Raw genomic sequence first — 24,036 nt, forward strand, 5'->3', positions numbered from 1 at the left:
ATTTTTAAAAAATGAATGGTGTGTTATAACTGTACTAAAACATAATCTCATTGTCACGACAGCATAATATTTGCCTACTGCCTGTAATTATAATTATTTACCCCATGTGTAACATTTGTATACCTTACATTTTTATTCTTATCTTTATGCATCTATTTTTATTTTTCTTATTTTTACTTATTTACACTTATTCTTGATTTGTGCTCAGGTCTGGGTTGCAGCAACAACCTAATTTCACCCCAGGGATCAATGAAGTATTATCTTATCTTATCTTATTTATACATGTGCACATATGCATTCAATTGGTTCATTTAAGCCAAAATGCTACTTTATTTGATGAACAAAGTTGTGTTACCATTATTTTTTCTTGCGAACTATGATTTCATGAAAAGGCAACCATTGGTAATTTCACCCACTTAACATCAGTGGTGGACAAAGTACACAGCTTCATTACTTAAGTCAAAGTATAGATCCTCCATGTCAAATATTACTCCATTACAAGTGAAAGTTGCTCTGTAAGATTATTACGTGAGTTAAAGTACTGGAGTACTTGATTTAAAAATACTTAAGTATTCAAAGTACTTCTTATAAAATCTCAAAACGTTGTATTATATGTTGTAGAAACCATTACTTGAAATCCCTAAAAACTAGACCATGGAATAAAAACAGCAACTAAGTTACTCCAAGTACAGACAACTCAGTTTGAAATGTTCATCTGGAATGAAACAAATGTTACGTAGCTCAACACGCTTTCTCAGGTTGGACTGTGAATGTTTGTATGTTTGGGCAGAGTGGGAAACAGGAAGAACATTTCAAACCTTAAGTATCATTCTAAATTTCAAAAACCTCTGACATGCACTGAATATATGGCAATGGGTGCTCAGGTGGAGAATTATAGCCATCATTACCACCTCTAAATGAACTGCCTGATGTGAGTGAAATCTGCTCTGTGTTTGCTCCACGTTGAACTGTGGAGTTGCACGATACACAGATACAACTAAACCACTGAGACAAACAGAACCACACAAACACATGTTACTGTCTCAGGGATCAGATTTCAGAAAAGAGAAGGAAATTCATGAGCTGACTTCAAAGCAAAAGTAGTGAGTGACTAGAGCATTGATAGAAATGTAGTAGAGTGAAACGTACAATAATTGTCTTCTGAATGTAGTGGAGTCAAAGTAATAAGTTCTCCCAAAAAATAATACTCAAGTACAGATACTCAATTAAAGCACCTAAGCACTGTACTCAAGTAAATTTACTCTGTTTCTGTCCACCACTGTTTGACATACATTTTGTAAGAATCTCAAGTAGCAAACGTTACTACAGCTGGTAGAGGATGACAGAAAACAAGTGTTCCCTGACCGGGAATCGAACCCGGGCCGCGGCGGTGAGAGCGCCGAATCCTAACCACTAGACCACCAGGGACAACTGCAAGCCACTTATTTACATTCAGATTTAAAATCAGAATATATTAGTTGTACAGCTAACTTTAGTCAAGCTGATATAAAGTTAGCAATGTGTCCTTCAGAGCTGGATTTACGTCTTTCTCTCGGTTATCGACTTCAGTCATCAATTAAATTAAGTGCTAAAGAAACGTGCGTAACTGGAGTTAAAGTGCGTAACTGTGGAGCTCTCGGTGTAACACATGTAGTTATATACGGTAAGACTATTCGCCATGTGTCTAATCTAGCTATCTAACATCTAGAATCGACCGTAGCCTTCAGCTGTTGACATCACCGGTGTAATTTAAGCCTCTCCAAAGCCTCCCCTCGTCTGGTGTCACCGGGTTCCCATCCAAACCATCGAACGGAACAACAGCACGTTCCGTAACTCGAGTTGCCATAGTCCCCGCCCCGTGCCACAGGAACACGCGCCGAGGACAGACCCTATATAACCTGGGTCGTTCCTTCATCCTCTCCAGTGCCAGCTGAGAAGTGACCTACAGAGGTAGAAACAAGGAACAGCTTCCACTAATGGGCAATTTTTAACAACCAGCACCTCTTTTACTTCGAGCCATCCGCACCTTGCAACCGCAACATCATCCTTATCCTTTAAGGTAAGTCTCAGTCATTTGATTTTAGAAAGATTTAAAGCTCTTATAGGTTTAATATGACCTTACTAAAAGCCTGAGTTGAAAATCTATCTTCAGCAATTATACTTATCTGACTAATTAGTTCAATCACAGAGACTGACTTCTGAATTATATCATTTTCTTCAATTTTTCAGTGTAGGCTATTTAAAATGTTCTCCTTGTTCACTTTTGGAAACACACAAAGTGAATTCAGGTTGTTTCTGGGTAAAGTTGACCTCTTGCCATTCTTTAAGTAGCATGTTTATGTGTCAGCACTCTGTTTTTCCAGACGCTTATTCATCTGGCCCCTCTTGAAATCCCCAAAGCCATCTGCTGCTCACCTGAAGCAAAGCTTTACAGCCTGCAACTGGTTCTCAGGCTCCTAGCAGAAAACATGATCTACCTTTAAGATACTCTGATCATGTTACAGTTATCTTTTAACAGATTTTGATGCATAAACTTGAAAAAAGAGAAGACTAAGCTGAGTTTAAACTTTTGCAACTTCAAACTTTTCTTTAAAACCCTCAAATATAAACGCCTCCTCTATGGCAGTACACTGGCACGGTCCTCCACTAAGATATCAAAGTTCAGCTTGACATGTGGAGTGGGCATGCTATCAGACCCTGGTTATTTGAGTTGTGGGAAACAAGATTCTAGGAAGCAGCTGTCTCTGTGAAGGCCTGTGGACAGGAATGTCGAGACACAGAGGGCATGGACACACGTAGAAAGAAGCTCTCCTGAAATGAGTCCTGAGTGGCATGTTTACAGCGCAGATGTGCTTAAGTCTACATAAGTAGCTCTTTACTTTGGCACCAGCTGAAGGATGCAGGAGGACAATTTAAATAAAATGAGAGAGAAATTAAAGGAATGAGGATAAAATAGAAGGAATGACAGTGATGGTGAAAACATACAGGCTGTAATTTGGTTATTTTATCTCCATCCTAATAATACCTTTCCTCTTTTTCTCCTCCAGGTTTCCATCTTCCATCTTTGAGCAGATATCCACCTAACGTCAGAGAAAATGGCAGCAATTCCATCAAGTGGCTCCCTCATTGCCACCCATGATTACTATAGAAGTGAGTCATTGAGCTGTGCACATGCTTATTTTTCATTTCAACACTCTTTCTGTATTTTTATTAGCTGTCTCGAGTGTTTTTACTTAAATGAAGTGTCTTGTGTTTCAGGGCGCCTTGGGTCCGCCTCCAGCAACAGCTCCTGTGGTAGTGCAGAGTACACAGGGGAGATCATTCCACACCACCCAGGTAGATAGAAGAAGAAAGATCAATGTTTGATTTCAAAAAGTCTCCATCACTTAAACAAAGCCCCTGTCTAAAACACATCTTCTTCTTCATAGGGCTTCCAAGGCAAGATTCTGGACACTGGTGGACTTCCTTTTTCTTTGCAAAACCAAACCAGCCCGGCATGCAGAACGGATCTGAAAATCAAAAGTGAGCATCACAACATATGGATGTAGCATTTTAATTTGTTGATGTTGTCTGAAACTAACTTTCCATTGTGTTTCTGGAACAGGACCTACACAGTAGCCGACGGTCAGGTGACCTGCGTCGCCAGGGAAATGGTTTTGAAAAGGCAACTCAGCGAAACAAGTGAAAGTGGAAAGTCTGAATCGTCAACACCTCCATTACCAACATCCTTTTAGACTCCCCCTGCCACCACCCTCCCCCCCTCCTCCCCTTCCTCCCCCCTGTTCACCCCCCAGCACCTTTGCGCCTCCCTCACCCTCAGCTTGCCATCCACCTTCATAGTCCTACACTGGAGATGAAGATGAAGATGGTGAAGATGAGGGTGTGTTACCTTTAGTATTTAGAGATTGCTTTTCATATCTGCCTATGTATAGTATCTTTTTATTATGACCAAGAGTGAAAAATAAATCAAGTATGTAAAAAGTTTTTTTCATTATGTTCCTGTGACTTGACACTGTTAATAAAAAATAAAATGCTGTTGCAAAACAAACTTTGATGGATTTTATTGGAAACACACACCTGTCTTTCTTACCTGGCTGGATTTACTCTGGGTCCTGACAGTGAAACAGTATTTATATGGTTCTTCATAATTCATATAAAAGTCAGCTGGTTTACATGCTCATTGGTCTCATTGCTTTTAAACCTCATCCTGGGTTTTATTTTTCAATTTAAAATACAATGACTTCCTGAACCAGTAGGACAAACATTCAGAAACATTATAGTATCCACGTCTGATTATTGAAATGTAGCAACATCTTAAAAGTATCCTGGTTTATCTTTGTTAATATAAGGCCTATCCTACTTCTGACCTTATTCAGGATGAGGTGTTTGCATGCTTGAGAAACATTAATATCCATACCCCTGTCTTTAGGATAATTATAGTATCTAGCTTTGAGATAATAAGTGTGCAGTTGTGTCTTTATTCCTCATCCTCTTAGCTGTTGTATCCTGCAGTAACAAGAAGTTTCAGAATCATGCCACAGTGTCCTGAAGTCTATCAGATTCTTACAGGTTTATCACGTGCAATACTTTTTTCTACCCATCTTCTCAGTTCTGTAGATTGTTTTTAACTTATGTTACAAGTCTGGGCACATTTTTCACTGCATCACTTGTTTGTGTATATACGTTCTTAAGATATGCTTATTTTACTTTCTTTAATTTTAATTGCTAATATCTTTTTAAAAACTACTACTTTATAGGCTCTTGTTTACTTGTTCTTGTTTTGCACTATCCTCTTTGCAGATGTAACACTGTAAATTTCCCTGTTGTGGGACGAATAAAGGAATATCTTATCTTATCTTATCTTAACTTATCTTAAAACCAGGATAAGGCCTTCTCAAGCTTTCCAACTGTTTTTAGTCAAACCCACACCAAGTGCTTGGAAAACCTGATCAGAACCAGGGTGCTAGTGTGTATGTGCATGCAGTATTTGCATCGTCATGGAATCTTTTTTTTTTTTACACGTGAGCTCTGCGGTCTGCATTCTTGCCCTCATTCTTGCCTTAAAAACCTAGACAGCTCCTTGGGGTCGTGCTGCAGCCTGTAACAACCTATCACGTTTCTTTTTTAACATTCTTTGTGCAGAACATTGAGTGGGTTTTCCTCCATTCTAGTTTCCTGTTTAAGGATTTTGTGATTTGGGTAACATATCAAGGGTTTGTCAGAATCAGGATATGGCCAGCTTCCTATAAAATCAGTAACTTGTGTTTACATGTGAATCGTTTTCATGAGATACCTCATAATTAATCCATTACAAGGATAAAAGCACTCACTCATCATGTTTTTTTATGAAGACACTTAAGATTTCAGGTCATATGTTTCCTTTCTCTCGGTGACCCACAAAGGAGAGCAGCTGTTTTATAAATGAGTGTGAGATGACATGAAGCCGAATCACCAAACAAACTAATCTGTTTAGCTTTGGTATGATTAGCAACAAGCTAGACATTACAGTTTACATAACGCCTCGCCTGTTTTTAAATGTAGGTCAACAGCTTCTGAAAAAATAAGGTTAAGACAATTACGTGTTCTTCCTACAACAAAAGCATTACAACACACACTTTAATTCATCTCGATGGCTCTACTGATGCAGGATACAAATCTGCAATCAAAGTTATCTGACCCTGACACAATTCTCAGTCCCCACTGCCTACAGTGCAGACATGATGCAGAGTTTATCACATGTTCTGCCATACAATCTGCAGGCCACAGAATAAAGCGGTACACCTGTTGCTTTTAAATATTACACGTGCTGGAATTGTTTTAGAATACATTTTCAAATACCATGGCTCTCTGTTAAAGATATTCAGTCTGGTTACTCCCTCATACATTTTTGTGTGTTTTTCTTTACTTATATCATTTTATGCAATGCTGAAAGTGATGTAAAAATCTTAATTCATAGAAATGTACTGCAGTAACAACAGGTTTCCAAAGCTAGAGGCAAAAACCCTTTGTAGAGCCATTCACAGTGACATTGTCATATAAACTATAAAAGTTGTATAACTTAAAAATGATTCTAATAACTGTTTCAATGTGGCATACTATTCACTGTTCAGAAAAGTTAGATAAAGCGGTACTCTTTAATGATTTTCCAGAGAACTAAAGTAGGAACATTTTGCAATGAGCACACATACGACTAAGAATAGACTGAACAAAGTCAGGTTACTGACCAGCTCTGTAGTAACATGACCTGTCTGTTCAAACATGAGAGCCAGACGTTACATCCGTGCATGTTAAGCATTTAGAGCAACATACTGGGGCAAATATTTTGGCATTTACAGAAGGAAAGACGTGATTCATTTTTTAAGACCTTCAAGCGATTGAAAGCTTCATGATCTGTCCAACCCGGCCAACAAAGCTGAACTATTCCTGGCTACCTATCAGCAGAGCACCAGGATCTAAAACCGTCCTGTGATCCCGGCCAAGTAGCACTCTCGTGTCACTGCACTGAGAGGGGAGTCTCACATGCAGCTTGTTTTTTTTTATTTCTCTCCAGAGGGCACTTAAGGTGTCTCTGTGCAAAGTTTACGTTGCAAGGTGAAGGAAGGACAAATATACAGAGTATGTATGTAAACACATAAATGCAGAGGTCAAATAAGCACAAGGAAGAAAACAGGTGTGATGCTGCTGAATCCTCGACAGAGGAGCAGGATATGTGTTTACATTAGTTCAAAACAAGAGTTAAAGATTTACTTAACTCTTGATATTTTTCATAAAAACTAAAAGGAGGGTGTTTAAAGTTATTACTTTATATTTAAACTCTGAAAATAATCAACACAGCTTGTATGACCTTTAACAGGGATGGCTTTAAAATGATACATACTATATATATATGGAGCTCCTGAAGCCCCATCAGGTGGTGATTCTCATCTTGTGTGCACATATTATATTATATGCACATTGTATTATATCGTGTGCAAATGTTACTATCTTGTGCAAGACAATTAATCTTGTGCACATGTTATTATCTTGCAGATGCAGTGGCTATGCTGCCACTAATTGCCAGTAATTTTCTCATGTGTTGGTTGTAATACTGTTTAAACTATATCTTGAAAAGCATTTGACTGGGGCTTGTTTTTTGCGTGTAACATACTAGATAGCACCCCCTGCTGGGCAGAGTTAAGGTGTGTGCCCCATGTTGTGTTGATTCGTTTGCTAAAAAGCGTTAAAATGTCTGATTTCTCAGTGAAAGTGGCCTGTGCTATGTTGAAGAGATCCTCCCTTTGATATGTTTTACTAGCTAGAACATCAACGTCCATGGTGTAGCAACACTAACTACAAAAAGAGCTGTAAGAGACGTTGTTTCTGAAATAAATGTTTGAAAGTTTCTGCCTGGCTAATGACACTTGGAAAGAGAGAGAGTACCTCCCAAACAATATATTATCTTTTATATCTTATCTCTTTGATTATCTTGTGCACACAAATGTGTAACCTATTATCAAAGCTGTATTTGATTTCACTTCTGAGATACTGAAAGATAAAGCTTTAATGAGGCCAGGTTTTTGGATTGACACTTATTCAACCAGCAGAAAAAAGATATTTGTTCAATGACTCATATTAGAGTACGTTATTTTCTGATCTTCCCAAGCCTCAAGGAAACTGTCTTTGGATATTTGCCATTAACTTCCACAAGGTACAATATTGTTAGTTTGTATTTTGGGTAATATAGGTGCCGAATTTTTGGACACGTTTTTTTCTTTTTTAATTTGTTTAAGCAAAACAAAAAAATGTTGCTACCCTTGGTCTTTGTTAAGTTCAAAAGCTTACACTTATAGTCCTTTTCTTTGACTTTACCAAAACAAAATACTTATACTGAAAGAGTACTGTCAATCAATGTTGAAAATAGTAGTCATTTGCAGCAGGTCACAGTTTGCTTTGGGTCACTGGTCGTTGAAAAGTGTAGCTGAATAAAGTTGTTCTTGAATGGTATTTCTCTGTGAGGCCTGACTGACACACTTGGGTCAGAGTCAGTCTTTTTAAAACCTTATTGGCTTTGATTGCTTATAGTCAGTGGGAATTTTTGGCATTGCCACACAGAGCGCTCATGCACATCAATTGGCTCAAAGATAAATGAAGAATCTAGGGCAAAGGCATTTCGCCAGTGACTCAGACTCAGAGCTGCCAAAGACTCCCACAAAACCCCCAAAGTTCATACGGCACTGCTCAGAGGCGAGGAGAGATAGCTCCAATTCTAAGTACTGGCAGGCACAAAGGTTGTATAAATTACATGTTTGCCTTTGCAGGTAGAGGGTTCAAACTGTCTGCAGGGGCTCAGCTGTCGTCCTGTTTTAGCTCTATATTTGACTGGCAGCACGAGCAGACAGCGTGAACAACTGAACCTGTGTGAGTCCACGTGTCTGAGCAGAGCTTTCAATGTCAACATCGATTTCCTCTGCAGGTCACAGCTGTTTGTATGGGTCTTTATCAACCAAGTTTGGGTTTTTTATAAAAACACCATAGTAAAAAAGATTTGAATGGCCCCAACAATGAACCCTTAGTAGAGCAGTCATCACAAATATTGCACAGGTCCCGTTTGAGAGCTGAAATGACCTCTTTTATGTGACTTCTCAAGAGAATAGCGATTCACGACAAAAAGGTTGGACAACTAAATGAAGATATAAACTGATGCAGATTATTTAGTTTAAAAAATGGGACAGATTCAGATTTTTTTGCATTTAAAACATAAAACCAGCTCACCCAGCGTGGTGTTATAAATCTAAAATGACTCTAAATGAGCTCTATTTGGATCCTGTGCAGCATTTAAAAGATGATTACACAAAATTTTACTAGAAACAAGAAAGAAATTATTATATATTTGACAGTATAGCACCTATTAAAGGCTATTTTATGCCATGTATTTTCTTCCTGCATTGGTCAGACTCTATAACCAATAATATATATATATATATGTTGTAAGATGTGCTTATTTTTTTACCTCTTTACTTTTAATTTTACCTAATAACTTTTTAATAAATGGTATTTTATAGGCTCTTGTTTGCTTTATATTTTTTTTGCACTGTGACACTTGAATTTCCCCATTGTGGAATGAGTAAAGGACTATCTTCTCTTATCTTATCTTATAATAAGCTCTGGAAGTACATTTGTCTTGTAGCATTTCTGCATTAGATGATACTTGTGACATTTTGACTGCAGGACTCTTTTTATTCAAAGTATTCTAAAAAAATGGGATATTCATGATTCAGTCAGGTAGATTAAAAAATATATTTTAATAAGTTCACCTCACTTGCATGTCTTACTTATAATTCATTGTTAAGGATTATTGAATACAAATGTCTTAACATGTTTAAAAAATTAAACACAGAAGTGCTCCAGTAATAGTTCTCTAAAACTCTGTGCTGCTAACGATATGTATTTTATTGTATGATATTTTTGCACAACGAAATTGATCAGACCCACTTTTCTTTCTACAGCTTGTAGTCAGAAAAGCACAATTTAGGTCAAACAAATAACTTAAAATAATTGCTTAATCATGGATGTATGAAAAATAATGGGGTCATTGTTGTTGTGTTTTCACCATGGTGAATTATTGACTTTGGTGTCATGGAACACAGCGTGTATTTCCACATGAGACTTCTGTTCATGAAGCCAGCTGCACGTCTTCTCACATCAACAAGAGCCAAAAGATCAGCCAACATCTCCACTTCCAGTCTGAAATCCTAAACCGTGAGAAATAAGGTCACATATGATTGGCCTAGAAGAGACTGTATGACTTGAGAATATGCGAGGTCACCCTGTCAGAGAATCACTATGCAATGAATCTGATCATTGAATTATATATTTTAAACTACGGCCAGAAGAGACATTTTCAGTGAGCATGCGACAGTCTGAACTAAAAGATTAAAAAAGGGAAATTATATAATTCTTCTTAGAAGTTCTGGTGACGTGGTTATTTTTTTACGCATGGCATTGGTCACGCATGGCATTAATCACGCCCCCCCTCCCTCTTGATTTTTAAAGACAAACTCAAAACCTACCTTTTTAGTCTTGCTTTTTAACTAAGTTTTATTTTTATTCTTAATAGTTTTTTATATTTTTATTTATTATCTATTTCAAATGAAGCCACTTTTATTCTACTTTATTTATTTATGTACTTATTTATTTATTTTAAATCTAGCATCTTATGTTCTTTTAATGGTTTAATATTTTAGTCTTTTATTATCTTAGAAATGTATTTTATTTTGGTGATTTTAATTTCCTGTTTTGAGTTTTAACATCTTGTTTTACCTCCAGTGTTTCCTCATTAAGATATCACGAGAGCGTTTCCTCAGTTTGTTCAGAAACTTCTTTTTTTTTAATTTTTTAATTTTTTAATTTTATTTGTATTGTTTTTAATACTATTGTTGCATATATTGTGTTCTTAATCTTAGGATTGTGGAGTGGGTTTGGGGTCGGGCAGGGGTGGGATCTTTTTCTTAATTTATTCTATTTTAAGTTGTTTTTATGTACAGCACTTTGTGTTACAATGTCATTGTATGAAAAGTGCTCTATAAATAAAGTCTGATTGATTGATTGATTGATTGATTGATTGATTGATTGATTGATTGATTGATTGATTGATTGATTGATTGATTGATTGATTGATTGATTTGGTCTCATCTTATCTCAACCTCAACTAAATAACACTAACACGTATTACATTTGTGGTTTTAAGAGTTTATATTGTTGATCACCTGACTTTCTTCACTGTCCCTGAAAGCTTGACATCAAAGGTTTAGGACATTTAAAATACTTATTATATATATATACAATATATATTGATATAAATATGAACCATGATTTTTGATTGATGTATTCATGTCCTCCTCACTTGGAGGGCCACAACACGAGTGAACTGTTTACCTTTCCTCTAGCGCCACCATGAGGTCAAAATAAGTTGGTACATGACAATAAACTTGTAAAGTTTAAAACCGTTGAAGCATCAGCTGCTCTTTGAATGTCAGCGTTGTGTTCATTGAGTTCAACGGCCACAGTGTGTCTGTGTATAAATGTGGTTGTTTGATAAGCACATACAGGTGTTCCTCTACTGTCTGCACTCTGATATTGTCCATATACTGTAGTACTCATACAATCCAAGTTGGGGCCTCTACAAAGGCAAAGGTGAAACCATTCATCTCCTTTCCCTTTCTCTCTTCCTTCATTTAAATGGAGGCGTGGATAGAGGTAGAGCATACAGCCTAGCCCAGTACAGATGAGCTCTACCTCAAACAGGCTTCTTGTCCTGGTTCTGCCTTCCCTGTCCTCTTTCTAACATCTCTTCTTACTTTCTCTGTTCTTTCTTTCTGTGTCTCCACTCTTTCCTTGTGGTAGTAAGAGGAGGTTGAGCGTACAGCCTTACCCAGCTGGATTGAGCTCTCTTTTCTAACATCTCTCTTCTTTAACATCTCTTTATACTTCCTCTGTTCTATCGGTTCCTCTGCTCTTCCAGCATGAAAATGGGTTAGCAAGGGAAGGTAGAGCATACAGCCCAAACAGGGTGAGCTCCAGCCCAAACAGGACTCTTGCCCTGGCTCTTCCTTCCCGGTCCCCTTCCTAACATCGCTCCACAGACTCTTCTCTTTGATTATCTTCCACTTTTGTTTCCAATCCAGTGTGGGTATGAGGGACAGTGAGAGCTAGCATTAAGAGAGGAGGTTTGGTACCCCGGAGCAAACCATTGAGCCTCCCCGAGGTGTTCTATGCCTAATTCAATAAAACACAGGTGAAGGAAGGTGCAGACTTGATAACCCTAGTGATGTACTGGCTCTCTCTGCCTATCTATCCCCATCTCTCCTCATGTATTGGGGACATAAGGGGGTGTGGTAGGCTGCATAGGATTTTAGTAGACCACAAACATTTGTATGAGGGTGTAATGGTTTGGGTTTCCTCACTGAGGGCTTACTCTTTTCCTGAAAGCTAAGGTACCCAGTGATTATGTCAAATTCAACTTCCTGTAATGTGCTGCCCTCTAGTGGACTGAAAATGTCATCTCTGGACTAAATAATATCTGATATAAGCTGAGCCCTTTGTGTGTTTTGCAGAAATGAAAGGGAAAAGGAAACCACACAAGACTTCAGTCGGATAGCTCGTCGCACTATTTTATTCAATGACTGACATCTCAGGAGAAGAGGAGAGCTTTGCAACTCTGCTGTTGGTAAACCACTGTTGTTGTTTACTTTTCTTTTTTTTGTTTGTATTTTTTTTTCATAGCGTTGATGCAACACTGAAAAAGCGCTATTTTTCCAAACTAACACAGGTCCCTCATTAGTGATATGTAAGAGGCAGAGAGATTCTCACCTGGACAGTTTTGCATGAAACATACAAATGAAACAGGTTCAACCTTTTTCTTTTGACTTTTTGTAGTTTCACATATAATAATAAATATCCATACCTATAAACACTCCAAAAAAGTCAAATCAAAATATTAAGTCACAGGTACTGGAAAAAGCTCCACTTTTAAATCACAATGATAAATGTACAAAACAATAGACATCTCATATAAATGTTAATGGTTTTTGTTTCATCTCAGAAGTAATCAGCGGATAAAAACTAAACTCAGAGATTCAGTATTTCCTGAGGCTTATGGGTTCCCCTTAAAAGGCCAGGAGAGGGGAATGGCTTTTGTGTTATATCGAGGAGATATTACAACAGGTCAAAGTGTACCTTTTCAGGGTACCAGTCAGATTAAGGACAAGGAGTTTTCCCTGACAAAAGCCAGGAAAAGAAAGAATCTGAGCACTTCACGAAGTCTAATAAATGTACCTACACTCCACCAACCTCCATTTAGGCCACGATAGTTTTCTAAAACAGCTGATTAAAGTCGTCTTGATCCTTAGTAAATCTTTGCTGGTCCACTTTGAGAAGTTGTGAAGCTCCCTTTTTTTTTTTTTTTTAACTTACGTTTAAGTTTTTAAAAATGTTGTTGGAAGCCATCACAACACCGAGCTGACCATGGCACACTCTGACTCTGTGACCAAGAAGGCCAAAGAGGTCTCGTCCGATGCAATGGAACAACAGAAAGAGAGGAAAATTATCTGGGCAAATGTACACAGATCGAGGAGAGGGGAAAGAAACTAGCCCGAATAAGACGTAAAATTCTGAAAAACTGTACATGTAAACATCACACTTTCACTGAGTCCAAAACCAGAGGGGAGAATTACAAAGCTTCACACAGGTTTACAGTACGACCTCCTGCACAGAGCTACAGTCTCTTATCAGTGCAGGAGAGGCAACAATCGAAATGATATAAATAACAATAAGAAATACAGACCACCACCAAATGATAAGTTAAAACAGGCAAGGGCTAAAACCACTTTGATTTTTTTAAACAGTGCTGTACCCACAGAAAAAAGAAATGTTTAAAACATCTGTTATCACTCTTTGTACAGCTATACAGTACATTTATCTGACCACTTTAGCAATCCACAAGCTACCAGGGCATTTTTAATCAACACCAATAGATTACATTGTCCAGTCAATACAAAGAGAAAAATCCATTGGGCATCATTAGAAAAAAAAACAAAAACAACAACATGACAACAAACACTTAGTCGTTGTCATTGATCACAGTTACTCCAGCAAACAGCTAAAAATGTTGCTCAGCGTCGACTTAAGACAGGTTCACAAATCTGCAAGCTAAATGTGGACGAGGTCAACATGAAATCACTGAGTCAGACGTGAAGTGACGAGGATCTGCTGTGGCTGCAGGAACAGAACAAGACGAGGAAGACGTGTGGGGGACTCGGGTCCCACGGACATCTACGATTACGTCTGTTTGAGTCCAGAGAGGTGTGTCATAGAGCAGGATTCACACTGAAATCATCACGAAGTCAGGATCTGTTTCATAAAGGAGGGTTAGAAAGACATCAGGCTGACTGAAGTCTTGTTTCAAAGGTTCCTCTAAAGGTATCCTTGTGGCTGCATGATGAAAATAAGTCTGTCGGCACAATGAGTCAAGTGTAGTTATATATTAAAATCGGATTTCCACTTGTTTGTTTAAATTCTAAAATATCCTGCAAGTCATCCTTTAAAACGCAAATCCTTTAAAATGCACTCAACTTAGAGAAAAGAAGAATATTTTTGATTATTGGATTGATCTATTTTATTATTATGTCGTTTTTGTATATCAATGTGACCATAAAATCTATTTTTTCCCCTGTATTTCTTTAACCAATTAAAGAGCCATCTGTCTGAAAATGTATGTAAGGTCTGCAGAAAGAGGCTGTGGCTGCTGTGTCTCAAGTCCAACCATCAAATTGATAACAACTGATGTATTTCTGCCACTAGAGTGCAGCAGAAACAAGCTGTGAACACAACACAACTATGTAAAAAGAGAAATTACATATGTTCAAGAGTTGTGTTTCTGTTCAACAGATTAATAAAAGTCAGATATTCTCTCTCTTTCAGGTCTTTTCTTTTTCTACTAACTCCTGAGGGAAATATCTGACCCTTTAGCTTGTTAATGCGCCACTATGATCAACAGCGTGTTAGTAACTCAATCTGTCTGCTGTGTGGTGCCGAACAAGACACATTAATCTGGTTTTAAGTTACATCAAGCTGAGGCATTGCTTTAGCTTAGATTCTAAATCACTAGCTAACATGCACAGAAGCCAGAGCCGACTCTATGGCCCTGTGCTGAATGTCCTCCCTCACTCTCTTACTCTCCCCGGTTTTAATATTAAAGAAATACATTAAACTGAAACTTGTTGAACTTTAAGAGCAGCAAGAGAACAAAAACAGTGATGTAAAGGACAGCTGTACTCTGAGATGAATGTGACTATTGTCCTCTGTGAGACGCACATTCAGATGATAAACATGTGTAGGATCCTCACTACAGTAAACATCTCCCATGTCACACATTATCATGCAGCCAAAGCTCATTCACTGACTGCAGCTTTTCATTGTGATATTTTGCTCTTTATATCGTACGCTTCACCTCGTCAAAGCGCCTTATTCTTCATTGTGAATTAATGATCAAAGTCATGAGATAAAACTCAACTTTGATGGCTCACATGAGCCAGAAGCCAACTTTATGAAACAGATAAATCCAGGTTCAGTTCAGGCTCTCTGCTCCTCATCCTGCTTTATGAATCACGGAGGACTTTACAATCTGCTGAGTTTAAACACGAGCTCTTTGCATTTGAAATCATCAATAAAGCAGACTGAGAGCTGCTTCTTCAATCGTCAGTTCTGGACATGTTCAAACTGAATCTGATAATCCAAATGAGGTAAAGACACACTCAAATCTCTGTGTTATGTTACCTTAATCCTGAGCTATAAAGTGCTTCCAAACTTGCAATAGATCATTTCACTGTGAATGTGATGCAGCCCAATCATGACATGGGTAATAAAATGGATCTGTTTGTGTGTGAATCCAACTCTAGAGCAGTCTGCTAATGTTTGAGTGTGAGGCCTCTGAATGATAAATAACTGATAGATTTGTGATAAATACAGAAATATATCTCTCTAAACTTCGACAGATCGTTAAGGTGCAAGCCTCTGTCCGGGCTGCTTGAAGAGTCGTTGCCCTTGTTTGGAATGTTTCAGCCGACTTAATTCATAAATCTTCACAGATTGATGTTGTACAAACTGGGTCACTCCACTTTTACACATACATGAAAAAAAAAAATCAACATACTGTCAATAACACAGCACATCAAAATAAAACACACACACCACATACACACACTTACACAACTGTTTTTGTGCCGAGTGACTCACCGTTAAAAGTGTCTGTTGTGAGACTGTGCTCTAGATCTGCTTTGAGTGCTCTGTTGTGCCCTCACACACACACACACACACACATTTACACACACATTTACACACACAAACTCACACTCACACACACCAGAGCAGAAAGCTGGGAGAGTAAACTGTGATGCGATTACATCTTTTTCAAAGATTGTCTCTTGCTTCTTTTCAAACAGTGTGTTTTTCAGACGTGATATCGATGAGTGGAGATGAGAGAGAGAGGGTGCTGAGGTCAGAGAGGATGAGACTCACATACAGATGGATAGATGGATGGAGTGTCTTTTTGTCTGAGAGGCCCACACACACACACACACACACACTCTCGCTGCATCCAGTGAAGCCGTGTGTATGCTATGATGATGCAGCTGCAGATGCGTGTGAGCTCAGTGTGCCCGTTTGAACCTAAAACAATCACAGAACTCCACAAAATGACTCTGTGATCAGACATGCAAAATTAAGTCTTGTTTTTCTGCCAGGTCCTGTTTTTCCTTTTATCACTACGGATCCCAAATACATGAAAGTGCCTCAGTTATGAGGTTATCCAGAAAGATTACACAAACGACAACACTGAAATTAGCTACAATGCTGCATGGGATATCGGTTCTTTTCACGGCGGGGGGAGATTTGTGTAAAACGCCTCCCCATGTTTGCCTCAGACTGTTCAGCGAGCAAGTGAGACAAAGCCGTTTCAGTAAGCACACCTTCGCTGATTATCTTTGATATTGCACCTTTCTCCTGTAGCATTGGTTCTAAAAACCACGAGTCTAAACAATATATTAATCTCTGTTTTTTCCCTGACAGGTGTCTGCGACCTCAATTTGCATACCCATGCTCTTTTAAAAGCCTCCGTCTTTTCTTTTTAAGTCATGAGAAACTGCCTGTGGTAGAAATATTCATATGAAATTAAGTGGAAAATAAAGTCACACAAGATAATGCGTCTTTGTCTCTCAGTTACTACATGCCAAATAATCTGGAAAACACCTCAACAGAGCAGGACCGAGGTAAAGTTTTAACCACATAGATTGATTTTGTCCTCAGAATTTACGGGTGAAAACTGTCGAATATTGTCCTGTTTTTTTTTTCCTGTCTCTACATTTTTCTACTTCCTTCAGAGGCTGTTGAGGTTAACAGGTCAGTAGATTTAGCAGCGATTCATTGATGGATTTTCAGAAAACTGTGCTTCAGATTTTCCTGGAAGCAGCAGTTAATTTGGAGAGAAGACTCAATCAAATTGTGCCACTGTACAGCATATTTTACACTTCTATAAAAGTAGAAAGAAGGGAAACAACACTAAGCCACTGCTATTTAACAGTTAATTTGTCCAAACATCTGCACGAATGAGCTGAATCTGGCGTCATATCCGCAGCTAACACCTCTTGAACTTCCCTGCGACCTGATGTAGATCATTTTTTCACATAGATCATCACTTCCTGAGACGAATGGGGGTTGAGGTGGTAACATGAACTGAATGGAGGATGAATGGCTACAGATAACAGGGCACTAAGGTCAAAGTGAACCAAATGCATAAATAAACAGCCTGGGACACGTTCTGGCCCGTCATAACACATAAACATGTGGGAATAAGTAAAGGTATCATACCTACAGGACCCACTGTGCACTGCAGTTTCACTTGTGTACTTTTGTGTCTTTGAATACAACTCTGCCCCCAAAATGTGTGGCGGAGAGATGATTGACAGGCTGTTGGCTCAGTTCTGCTGCAGGATCAGGTTCTCCAGCTCATCTGCAGAGCGGAGCAGGAAGGCGGCGGACTCCCGGTATCCGGCGATGAGCTGCCTCACCGCTGTGACCTCCGGGGGGCTGAGCTGAGCCGAAGCTCCTCCGCCGCCTCCTCCCTGACCGTGACTGTTGGAGCTGGCGGAGGAGGAGTTTGGGACGACTGACTTCATGCTCAGATCTGTGGGACCTGTGGGCACAGAGGTGAGGGAACATGTTGATTACAGGGGAAGCAAAAAACAGTTGTTACAAAACCACTCAAAGGCCAAATAAAGCAGGAACTGGTGGAGAACAGACTCGCTCCTTGAATTATTCAGATAAGCATCAAAGAGGATTTCAAAATCCTGCAGAAAAGGAGATTCCCAAATGCTTACTTTGCAGATAAGCAATTAATCACACAATGACTATCAACAAAAACAAAACTGAAAGCTTGTTTTACCCTGAATCCAAATATAAATCTACAAAGCATATCTCTTCTCTTACCTCTTTGCTCTACAAGCATCAAACAAAGCCTCCAGCTAAATGAAGACTAAAGCATGCTAACATGCTCACAGTAGCAGTGCTGGTGTAAAGCAGGTAACATTAACTATCCAGGCCAACATTATTGTTCAGTGTGCACATTTTTTTCCTGACTGGATTTAAACACAGAGAGCAACAGAGGCTGATCGGAGTATGTTGTTAAGAGCAAATCTACTGGGAAATGTAGTTTCTATGATGGCTCTGAGTTCAAAGTTCAGGGATCTCTAAAGTCAGAGGGATCAATCATCTGAAAATGATGAGCATCTGCATAAATCTGAGAACCACACTGGAAAAAATGCCCCTCCAAAAACAAGAAAAAAAAAATATTTCTAGGTACTTTTACTTTGAAATAGGCAAAACAATCTGCCAGTAGAACAAGTGAAAATTTGCTTGGTAAGATTTCTTAAAATAAGACGTAATATTTAGAAAACTGTGATCCTTAAATTAGCAGGGAAAACTTATTTTAAGCAATATTTTACCAGTATTTTAAAGCTTAGTGTCTCAGAGTAAGCCAGGAATGATAACAAGTAGTATTTTTTCACTCAAAAAAGATTTTTGCACTAACAAATTTCATGTCAACTTCTTCATTTGAGATATATTCACCTTAATTTGAGTTGTATTATAGCGGCACTTCTCTAGGTTTAAGACCATCTTGTACTTGAAATATGATTACAAAGTTTAATTGAGATATAATGTCTTCTCATAGTGAGCTGGATATACTAATATTCAGTCATGTTGTTTTTTAGGATAAGCCAGCTTTGCTCAAAAGTAGGTGTTTCATTGTGTGCATGTAGTTTGAGGATGTATATTTTTATCTGATTTAGAAGAAACAGTGCCTGAAAACTGTAGCCCACACTTAAAAACAACAACCTTTCTTTCTTTCTTTCTTTTATCAACAGAGCTGTTTTCTGATAGATTCTCCAATAAAACGCATTTACTTAAATCAAGTGAAGTGTTTGTCTCAAATCAAGATTATTTGTCTTCTACAAACACGATCTCAGCTGGAGAAATGTCTGAAATGTAAAACAAACCTTGTTTCTTCTAAATTACAACTCAAAACAAGATAATTTCAAGATTGATTGACTTAACAAGATATTTAAGATGCATTGTCTTAAAACAAGTCCCTCTATCTTTCTCAAATGTTACTTGTTAGATAAATTTATTTTAAATCAAGTGGGAGAAGACATTTTGATTAAAAATGAGACAGTTTCACTTGGTAAGATTTTGAGTTGTTGCAGCGCAATAAGTCTTACAGAAGCCAAGATGATTCATCAAATAACTGAATCCTACAATACTGAGGCTGCTGGATTCCTCTGCAGACAGAGGTTTGTTTACCTCTACCTTTACAACTGGTAGATCTGCAAACATGTTTCAGGTCAAGCAAACAACAACCTTTTATGTAATATGAAGCTGTGTTAGGTGTCATATAAAGATAGCTGCATCTGATGTGGAGCCTTCTGACTCTATTATTCCTTCAGTGTTGAAAAAGTTGACAGATGGTTGACTGATGGATTCTAAATCAGTTCATGCCTGATGTTTAAGTGTTTTATTTAACAAGAGGCCACATGAGTTGAATGTTACACCAGCTAACTTGTCTATCAGCATTAAGCTATGTCATGTTTCATTGCTCTGCAGTGACTCAGCAGTTATTTTAGAAATCCCACAACAAAGCTTCAGCTGCTTCTGATGGATTTACTTACAGACAGAACAGTCTGTTCTTTGGGTTATTTCGAGTAACAGGGATGTTATTTCCTCAAAACATACATCTGTCAGAATGTAAAGATATATTTTTACATCTCAGTGTAATGAACAGCTTCTTCTTGTACACTCATGGCATCATAATTTTATTTTAAAGTCACATTATTTCAGTCGAGCTGGATCAGTAAAAGCTCCTCACCGTTGGTTTGTGCAGCACCAGAGTTCTGCTGGTTGCTGCCTACTGTCCCGTATCCTCGCAGGTTGTAGTTGAGGCCTCCGTTGGTGTAGAGCTGGTCTTGGGCAAAAGCTGCGCTGGAGATGGTGAACCCTGATGGAGCCACAGAGGCCGGGTCTCTGGAGTTAGACTTGTCGACAGAGTCGTCCTGTGAGAGATGAAATGTGTTCAGTTTGTGTAATTCAGTTTTTTGCAGTTTGGTCTTAAGGATGTGTTGAGTACTAAACAGATTCCTGAATCCCTGCTGGGTAAACTCCAAATCATCATCCACCAGAATATTTACCGATGCTGGGTAGACATCAAGCCGCATCCTCTTGGCAGCGTTTCTGGTTTCGCTCTCACAGGCAGCAGCGAGGATGTTCTCAGCCATGGCGGAGGTGAGGTGAGGAGGTGTGGGTCGTATCTGGCAGCAGGGTCAGGGAGATTTTCACACGTTATGTAAATTAAACTTTCATTTTTTTCATGTCATTGACTGTTTTTTGGACTTGGGGCACTTTGTACCTCGATGCCGCCTTTTTTCATACGGCGACAGGATTTGAGGTAGGTGCGGATGCGCTTGCGGGAGCGCTCCTGGAACTCTGGGAACTGGCGGCTACAGGACTCGATGATGGCCTGGATCTTCTCCTTGGGCTGTTTGGAGATGGGCACCATGCGGTCCAGATTCTCATCCACGAACAGACGCACAAACATCTGACAGAGACAGGCAGAGGGGGAGGGGAGAAAGGGGATGTAGAGCAGAAAAATGGTGTGGGGGTGTAGTGTGGAGAGGGAGAGCGAGAGAGGGGTGCGAGAGGCGAAAACAAAAGAGAGGAGGGGAGGCAGGGGATGGGGGAGCATTAGAGGTAGAGTGGAAGGAGAGAGGATAAAGAGGGAGGGGGAGGAGATGGAAACACGAGATTGGAAATAGAGTCATTGCTCATATTCAGAACAATATTTCTGCTGTTTGCTTTTTCACTTGTGTGTGCATTTCTGCAGCTCTCCTGTTTTATTCATTTCCATTTAAATCAGGAACCCACAGTTTGTGGTTTTCATATGCTAAACAGTGATGATCGAGTACTCCCCTCTATTGGCTTTTGGTATGAGAATTTAAGTACAATATCTATGCATAACAGCACTCTGTCTGGACTTGACTGTATCATATTTTCTCTCTATGTTAATTTAATGACACTTCTACGGTGAGGCAGGTCACTTACATTGAAGGCTTTAAGTCTCTCAGGGTCCATTCCCTCAGCGTCATTGATCTTGTCGCTGTCATCGTGGTCATCATGATCGTCGTCATCGTCATCAATTATCTGTGCCCGGACAGAGGTCAAGTCCTCTGCGCTCATGCTCAGTTCAGTTTTTACAGAGTCATAGCTTCCTGAGCTGTAAGGCGGGGACTAGAGACACAAAAATACACAAAATAACATTACATGAGTTACATGAACTAACACTGGCTTTGTTTCTTAACTAATCATTGAGAAAGACAAAATTCAAAGTAAGATAACGTTTTTCTACTTCAAATTATGATCAATCAGATCAAATCTCCATCATTACCTTGTTGGCAAACTCTGTTTTGACGGGGTACTTCCTGTTGACTTCTGCAGGGAAGGAGTTTTGCGGCGAGCTCCCTGCAGGCAGCAGTCTGTCGCTCAGATTGACCGGCTGCTGATCCTCTGAGGAGGACGAGGGCGAGGTGGTGCTGAAGTCCAGGGGAGCGCCCAGCCCGTTCTCTGTCACCTCCCCGTAAGGGGCCCCACCATCTGGGGGGTTCCCACCCACAGCCAGCACCTCCGGGGAGGTCAGGGCCGGCAGCCCGTTGGCACTGCCGCTCTCTGAGGAGTCGTCATCTGGAAGGTGGAGGAGGAGGAGGAGGAGGGGGAGAGGGCGAAGATGCAGACACAGAGATGAGCGGTGTTGATGTTTGTATCAGTCAGCATTAATGTAGCTTTGTGTATGACCATAAAGGGGGGAGGCACAGAGGGGTGGGACTTCCTGTCCCACGTTGTGCTCAGTGAAAATGTTCAGGAAGTGTGTATTCAGGTCAGCTGTCAGGATAAATGAAAGTTAGGGAAGAAGGTGGAATCTGAGGAGTTCAGCTGCAAAGAGAGGCAGGGATGAGGAAGAGGAAGAGGAGGGACTGATGGGGGAGGGGAGACTTCACTTCCTGGTGTTTGCTAATCAACGCTTTTTAACCCACTTTACCGCCATGTGCTGATGTCACTGTTTGTTTTTCTGCACTTGTTCTGTCTACACATGGAAACAGGGATTCTCTCTCTCTCTGTTATGAAATGATACATACTCATGCCATTTTTCTGTAAAGCCACATAATCTGTGTAGGTTAACATCGGCCTTTGTCCTACTTCTCTAAGCCTGCATCCTGAGAGAGAGGGGTGCACGGTGGATTGGGGCTGCGGTGGTGTGTCCACCCCCTGTAAGAGTGGATTTATTTGGATTAGGACACTAAGAACGAGGCAAGCTGTTCCCTGAGCTGCCGTCGTCATCCTGTGTAATGAGTGAACCTTCAAGAACCCAAAATAAACAAAAAAAAAACCCCACTCATCTTTCCAATATCTACTGTTTTAACAAGACGTCTGTGATGTCTCACCGTCCTCTTCTTTGACGCTGGCTGTCGGGTTGCTCACTCTCTCCCCGTTAGGAGGGCTGGGCTCAGGCACTGGGGGCGGCTCAGCTGCTACCCATGTGGGCTCAGCGATGTTCATGTCCTCACTGCTCATCGAACTGTCATCCTGAGGGGAGAGAAAGAAACATCAAAGTTACCATTTGTTACAAAGAGAGGACAGGACACTATTTGTACATGTCTTGATGTTTCAGGCTCAAACTTTTGGAGGCTTATTATAAATCCAATAATGACACGGCCTAATGCAAGATTAAAGCAGTATTTGAAGCTGTTATGTTCTACTTCTAATATTTATTCATCCTCTAAATCTCATTGAAACACAGGATCTCGATCTCCAAAGAAGGTTTGGTCAAGAAAACAGCAGCAAAACAACACAAAGTTCCACAGACCAATCAATGCACTTACAAAGTAGAATATCAATCATGAAAATCAGGAGTGATGAGGAGAAATGTGAGGTTGTATTCAGCCTCTTTTTACATTCAGTCAATGCAAGTGATGCAAGATGCAAAATCCAAGCAAAAATGAAGTGAGTTCAGTACAGAAAGAAGTGTTTTCAAGTACAACACCCCTTATCGTGCTCCTGCTGACAGTTTATTCTTTGTCAGCTACAGCAAAGTGACACTAACACACATCTGATAGTATCTTTAGCTGAACTGAAGATGATATTTTTGCACCACACATAACCTGAATTCATTTTGTGCAGGACTCTCTATGAAGCAGGTTTAGACAGGAAAGGGTAACAAACATTAAACTCCACTTTAATACACATTTTCTTGATTGAACTATCCTGAAGTGTGCAAAAACGCAGGAGCTCCCTCTTCAGTAAATGTTTCTTGGAGCGCTGCTATTTTTAACTGCGTTACGTAGAGACCCTAAAGATGCTTGTTGTAGCGTAACACAAGTATGAGTAAACCAGGGGGCTAAGGATTAGCTACAGAGAGCAGAAATAATCTCACAAACTATTCCAAGAGCTTTGGCTTCAAACTACAAAAGTTAAATCAATTTCTGAAAGCTGTGAACTGCAACGCCGAGCTTCACTAATAACACAGGTCATGGTGTAAATCATGACAACATAGCTGTGGCCTCTCTTTAGCCCGCATACACATCGTCATGTGTCAGCTGGCAAGGAGGGGGCCAAACTACGAACTGTGTGACGGAAACAGAGCAGAAATACATCCCGTCATCTCATCATTCCCCCCACACGAGCACAAAAATAGGCCTAAACACCAGGGAATGTGTTTGTCCCTCTGTGAGAGAGGTTTTGAGGAGGACCAAAATGCTCAGTGACAGTTCCATTAGGTACCAAGTGAGCGATGGAGCATAACTGAGAGAGAGAGGGAGAGAGAAGGAGAGAAGGAGGGACTTACTAATTACTGTTTCTAAGTAGTAATAGTAAATGTAGCATCAATAATGCTCCAGAGAGAACATG

The 24,036-nt window shown here is 39.6% G+C and overlaps 2 protein-coding genes and 1 non-coding gene across 6 annotated transcripts in view; 1 reads left to right on the forward strand and 2 right to left on the reverse strand.

Annotated features, from left to right (window-relative positions):
• Window positions 1-1,356: 1,356 nt before the first annotated feature.
• trnae-cuc lies at window positions 1,357-1,428 on the reverse strand. The gene has a single exon. It is a non-coding gene; the product is annotated as a tRNA-Glu (tRNA).
• A 372-nt stretch (window positions 1,429-1,800) lies between these two features.
• On the forward strand, window positions 1,801-4,049 carry ppdpfa (pancreatic progenitor cell differentiation and proliferation factor a). Its single transcript, XM_034695183.1, has 5 exons — window positions 1,801-2,059; window positions 3,048-3,150; window positions 3,259-3,336; window positions 3,429-3,522; window positions 3,605-4,049. Exons 2-5 carry the CDS (start codon window positions 3,096-3,098, stop codon window positions 3,732-3,734), a joined length of 357 nt encoding a protein of 118 aa, XP_034551074.1. The 5' UTR covers window positions 1,801-2,059; window positions 3,048-3,095; the 3' UTR covers window positions 3,735-4,049.
• Window positions 4,050-12,131: 8,082 nt separating this feature from the next.
• Window positions 12,132-24,036, reverse strand: part of nol4la (nucleolar protein 4-like a) — a 56,713-nt gene continuing 44,808 nt past the window's right edge. For all 4 annotated transcript variants that reach the window (XM_034695974.1, XM_034695973.1, XM_034695975.1 and 1 more), the window contains 7 exons: window positions 22,575-22,716; window positions 21,524-21,816; window positions 21,181-21,366; window positions 20,489-20,677; window positions 20,271-20,390; window positions 19,952-20,135; window positions 12,132-17,725 (listed from right to left, as the gene is read on the reverse strand). In XM_034695974.1, coding sequence (XP_034551865.1) covers window positions 17,508-17,725; window positions 19,952-20,135; window positions 20,271-20,390; window positions 20,489-20,677; window positions 21,181-21,366; window positions 21,524-21,816; window positions 22,575-22,716 — 1,332 coding nt within the window. In that variant the 3' untranslated portion in view covers window positions 12,132-17,507. The remainder of the gene's footprint in view (window positions 17,726-19,951; window positions 20,136-20,270; window positions 20,391-20,488; window positions 20,678-21,180; window positions 21,367-21,523; window positions 21,817-22,574; window positions 22,717-24,036) is intronic.

The sequence above is a fragment of the Notolabrus celidotus genome, chromosome 11 (assembly GCF_009762535.1).
Source record: "Notolabrus celidotus isolate fNotCel1 chromosome 11, fNotCel1.pri, whole genome shotgun sequence".
Taxonomy (NCBI): Eukaryota; Metazoa; Chordata; class Actinopteri; order Labriformes; family Labridae; genus Notolabrus; species Notolabrus celidotus.

Bases quoted from the DNA above. Each gene is read 5' to 3' on its own strand.
- ppdpfa (XM_034695183.1), top strand. From the start codon at position 3,096: ATGGCAGCAATTCCATCAAGTGGCTCCCTCATTGCCACCCATGATTAC. The intron at 3,337-3,428 runs GTAGATAGAAGA...TCTTCTTCATAG, and splicing joins GATCATTCCACACCACCCAG to GGCTTCCAAGGCAAGATTCT. The intron at 3,523-3,604 runs GTGAGCATCACA...TTTCTGGAACAG, and splicing joins AACGGATCTGAAAATCAAAA to GACCTACACAGTAGCCGACG.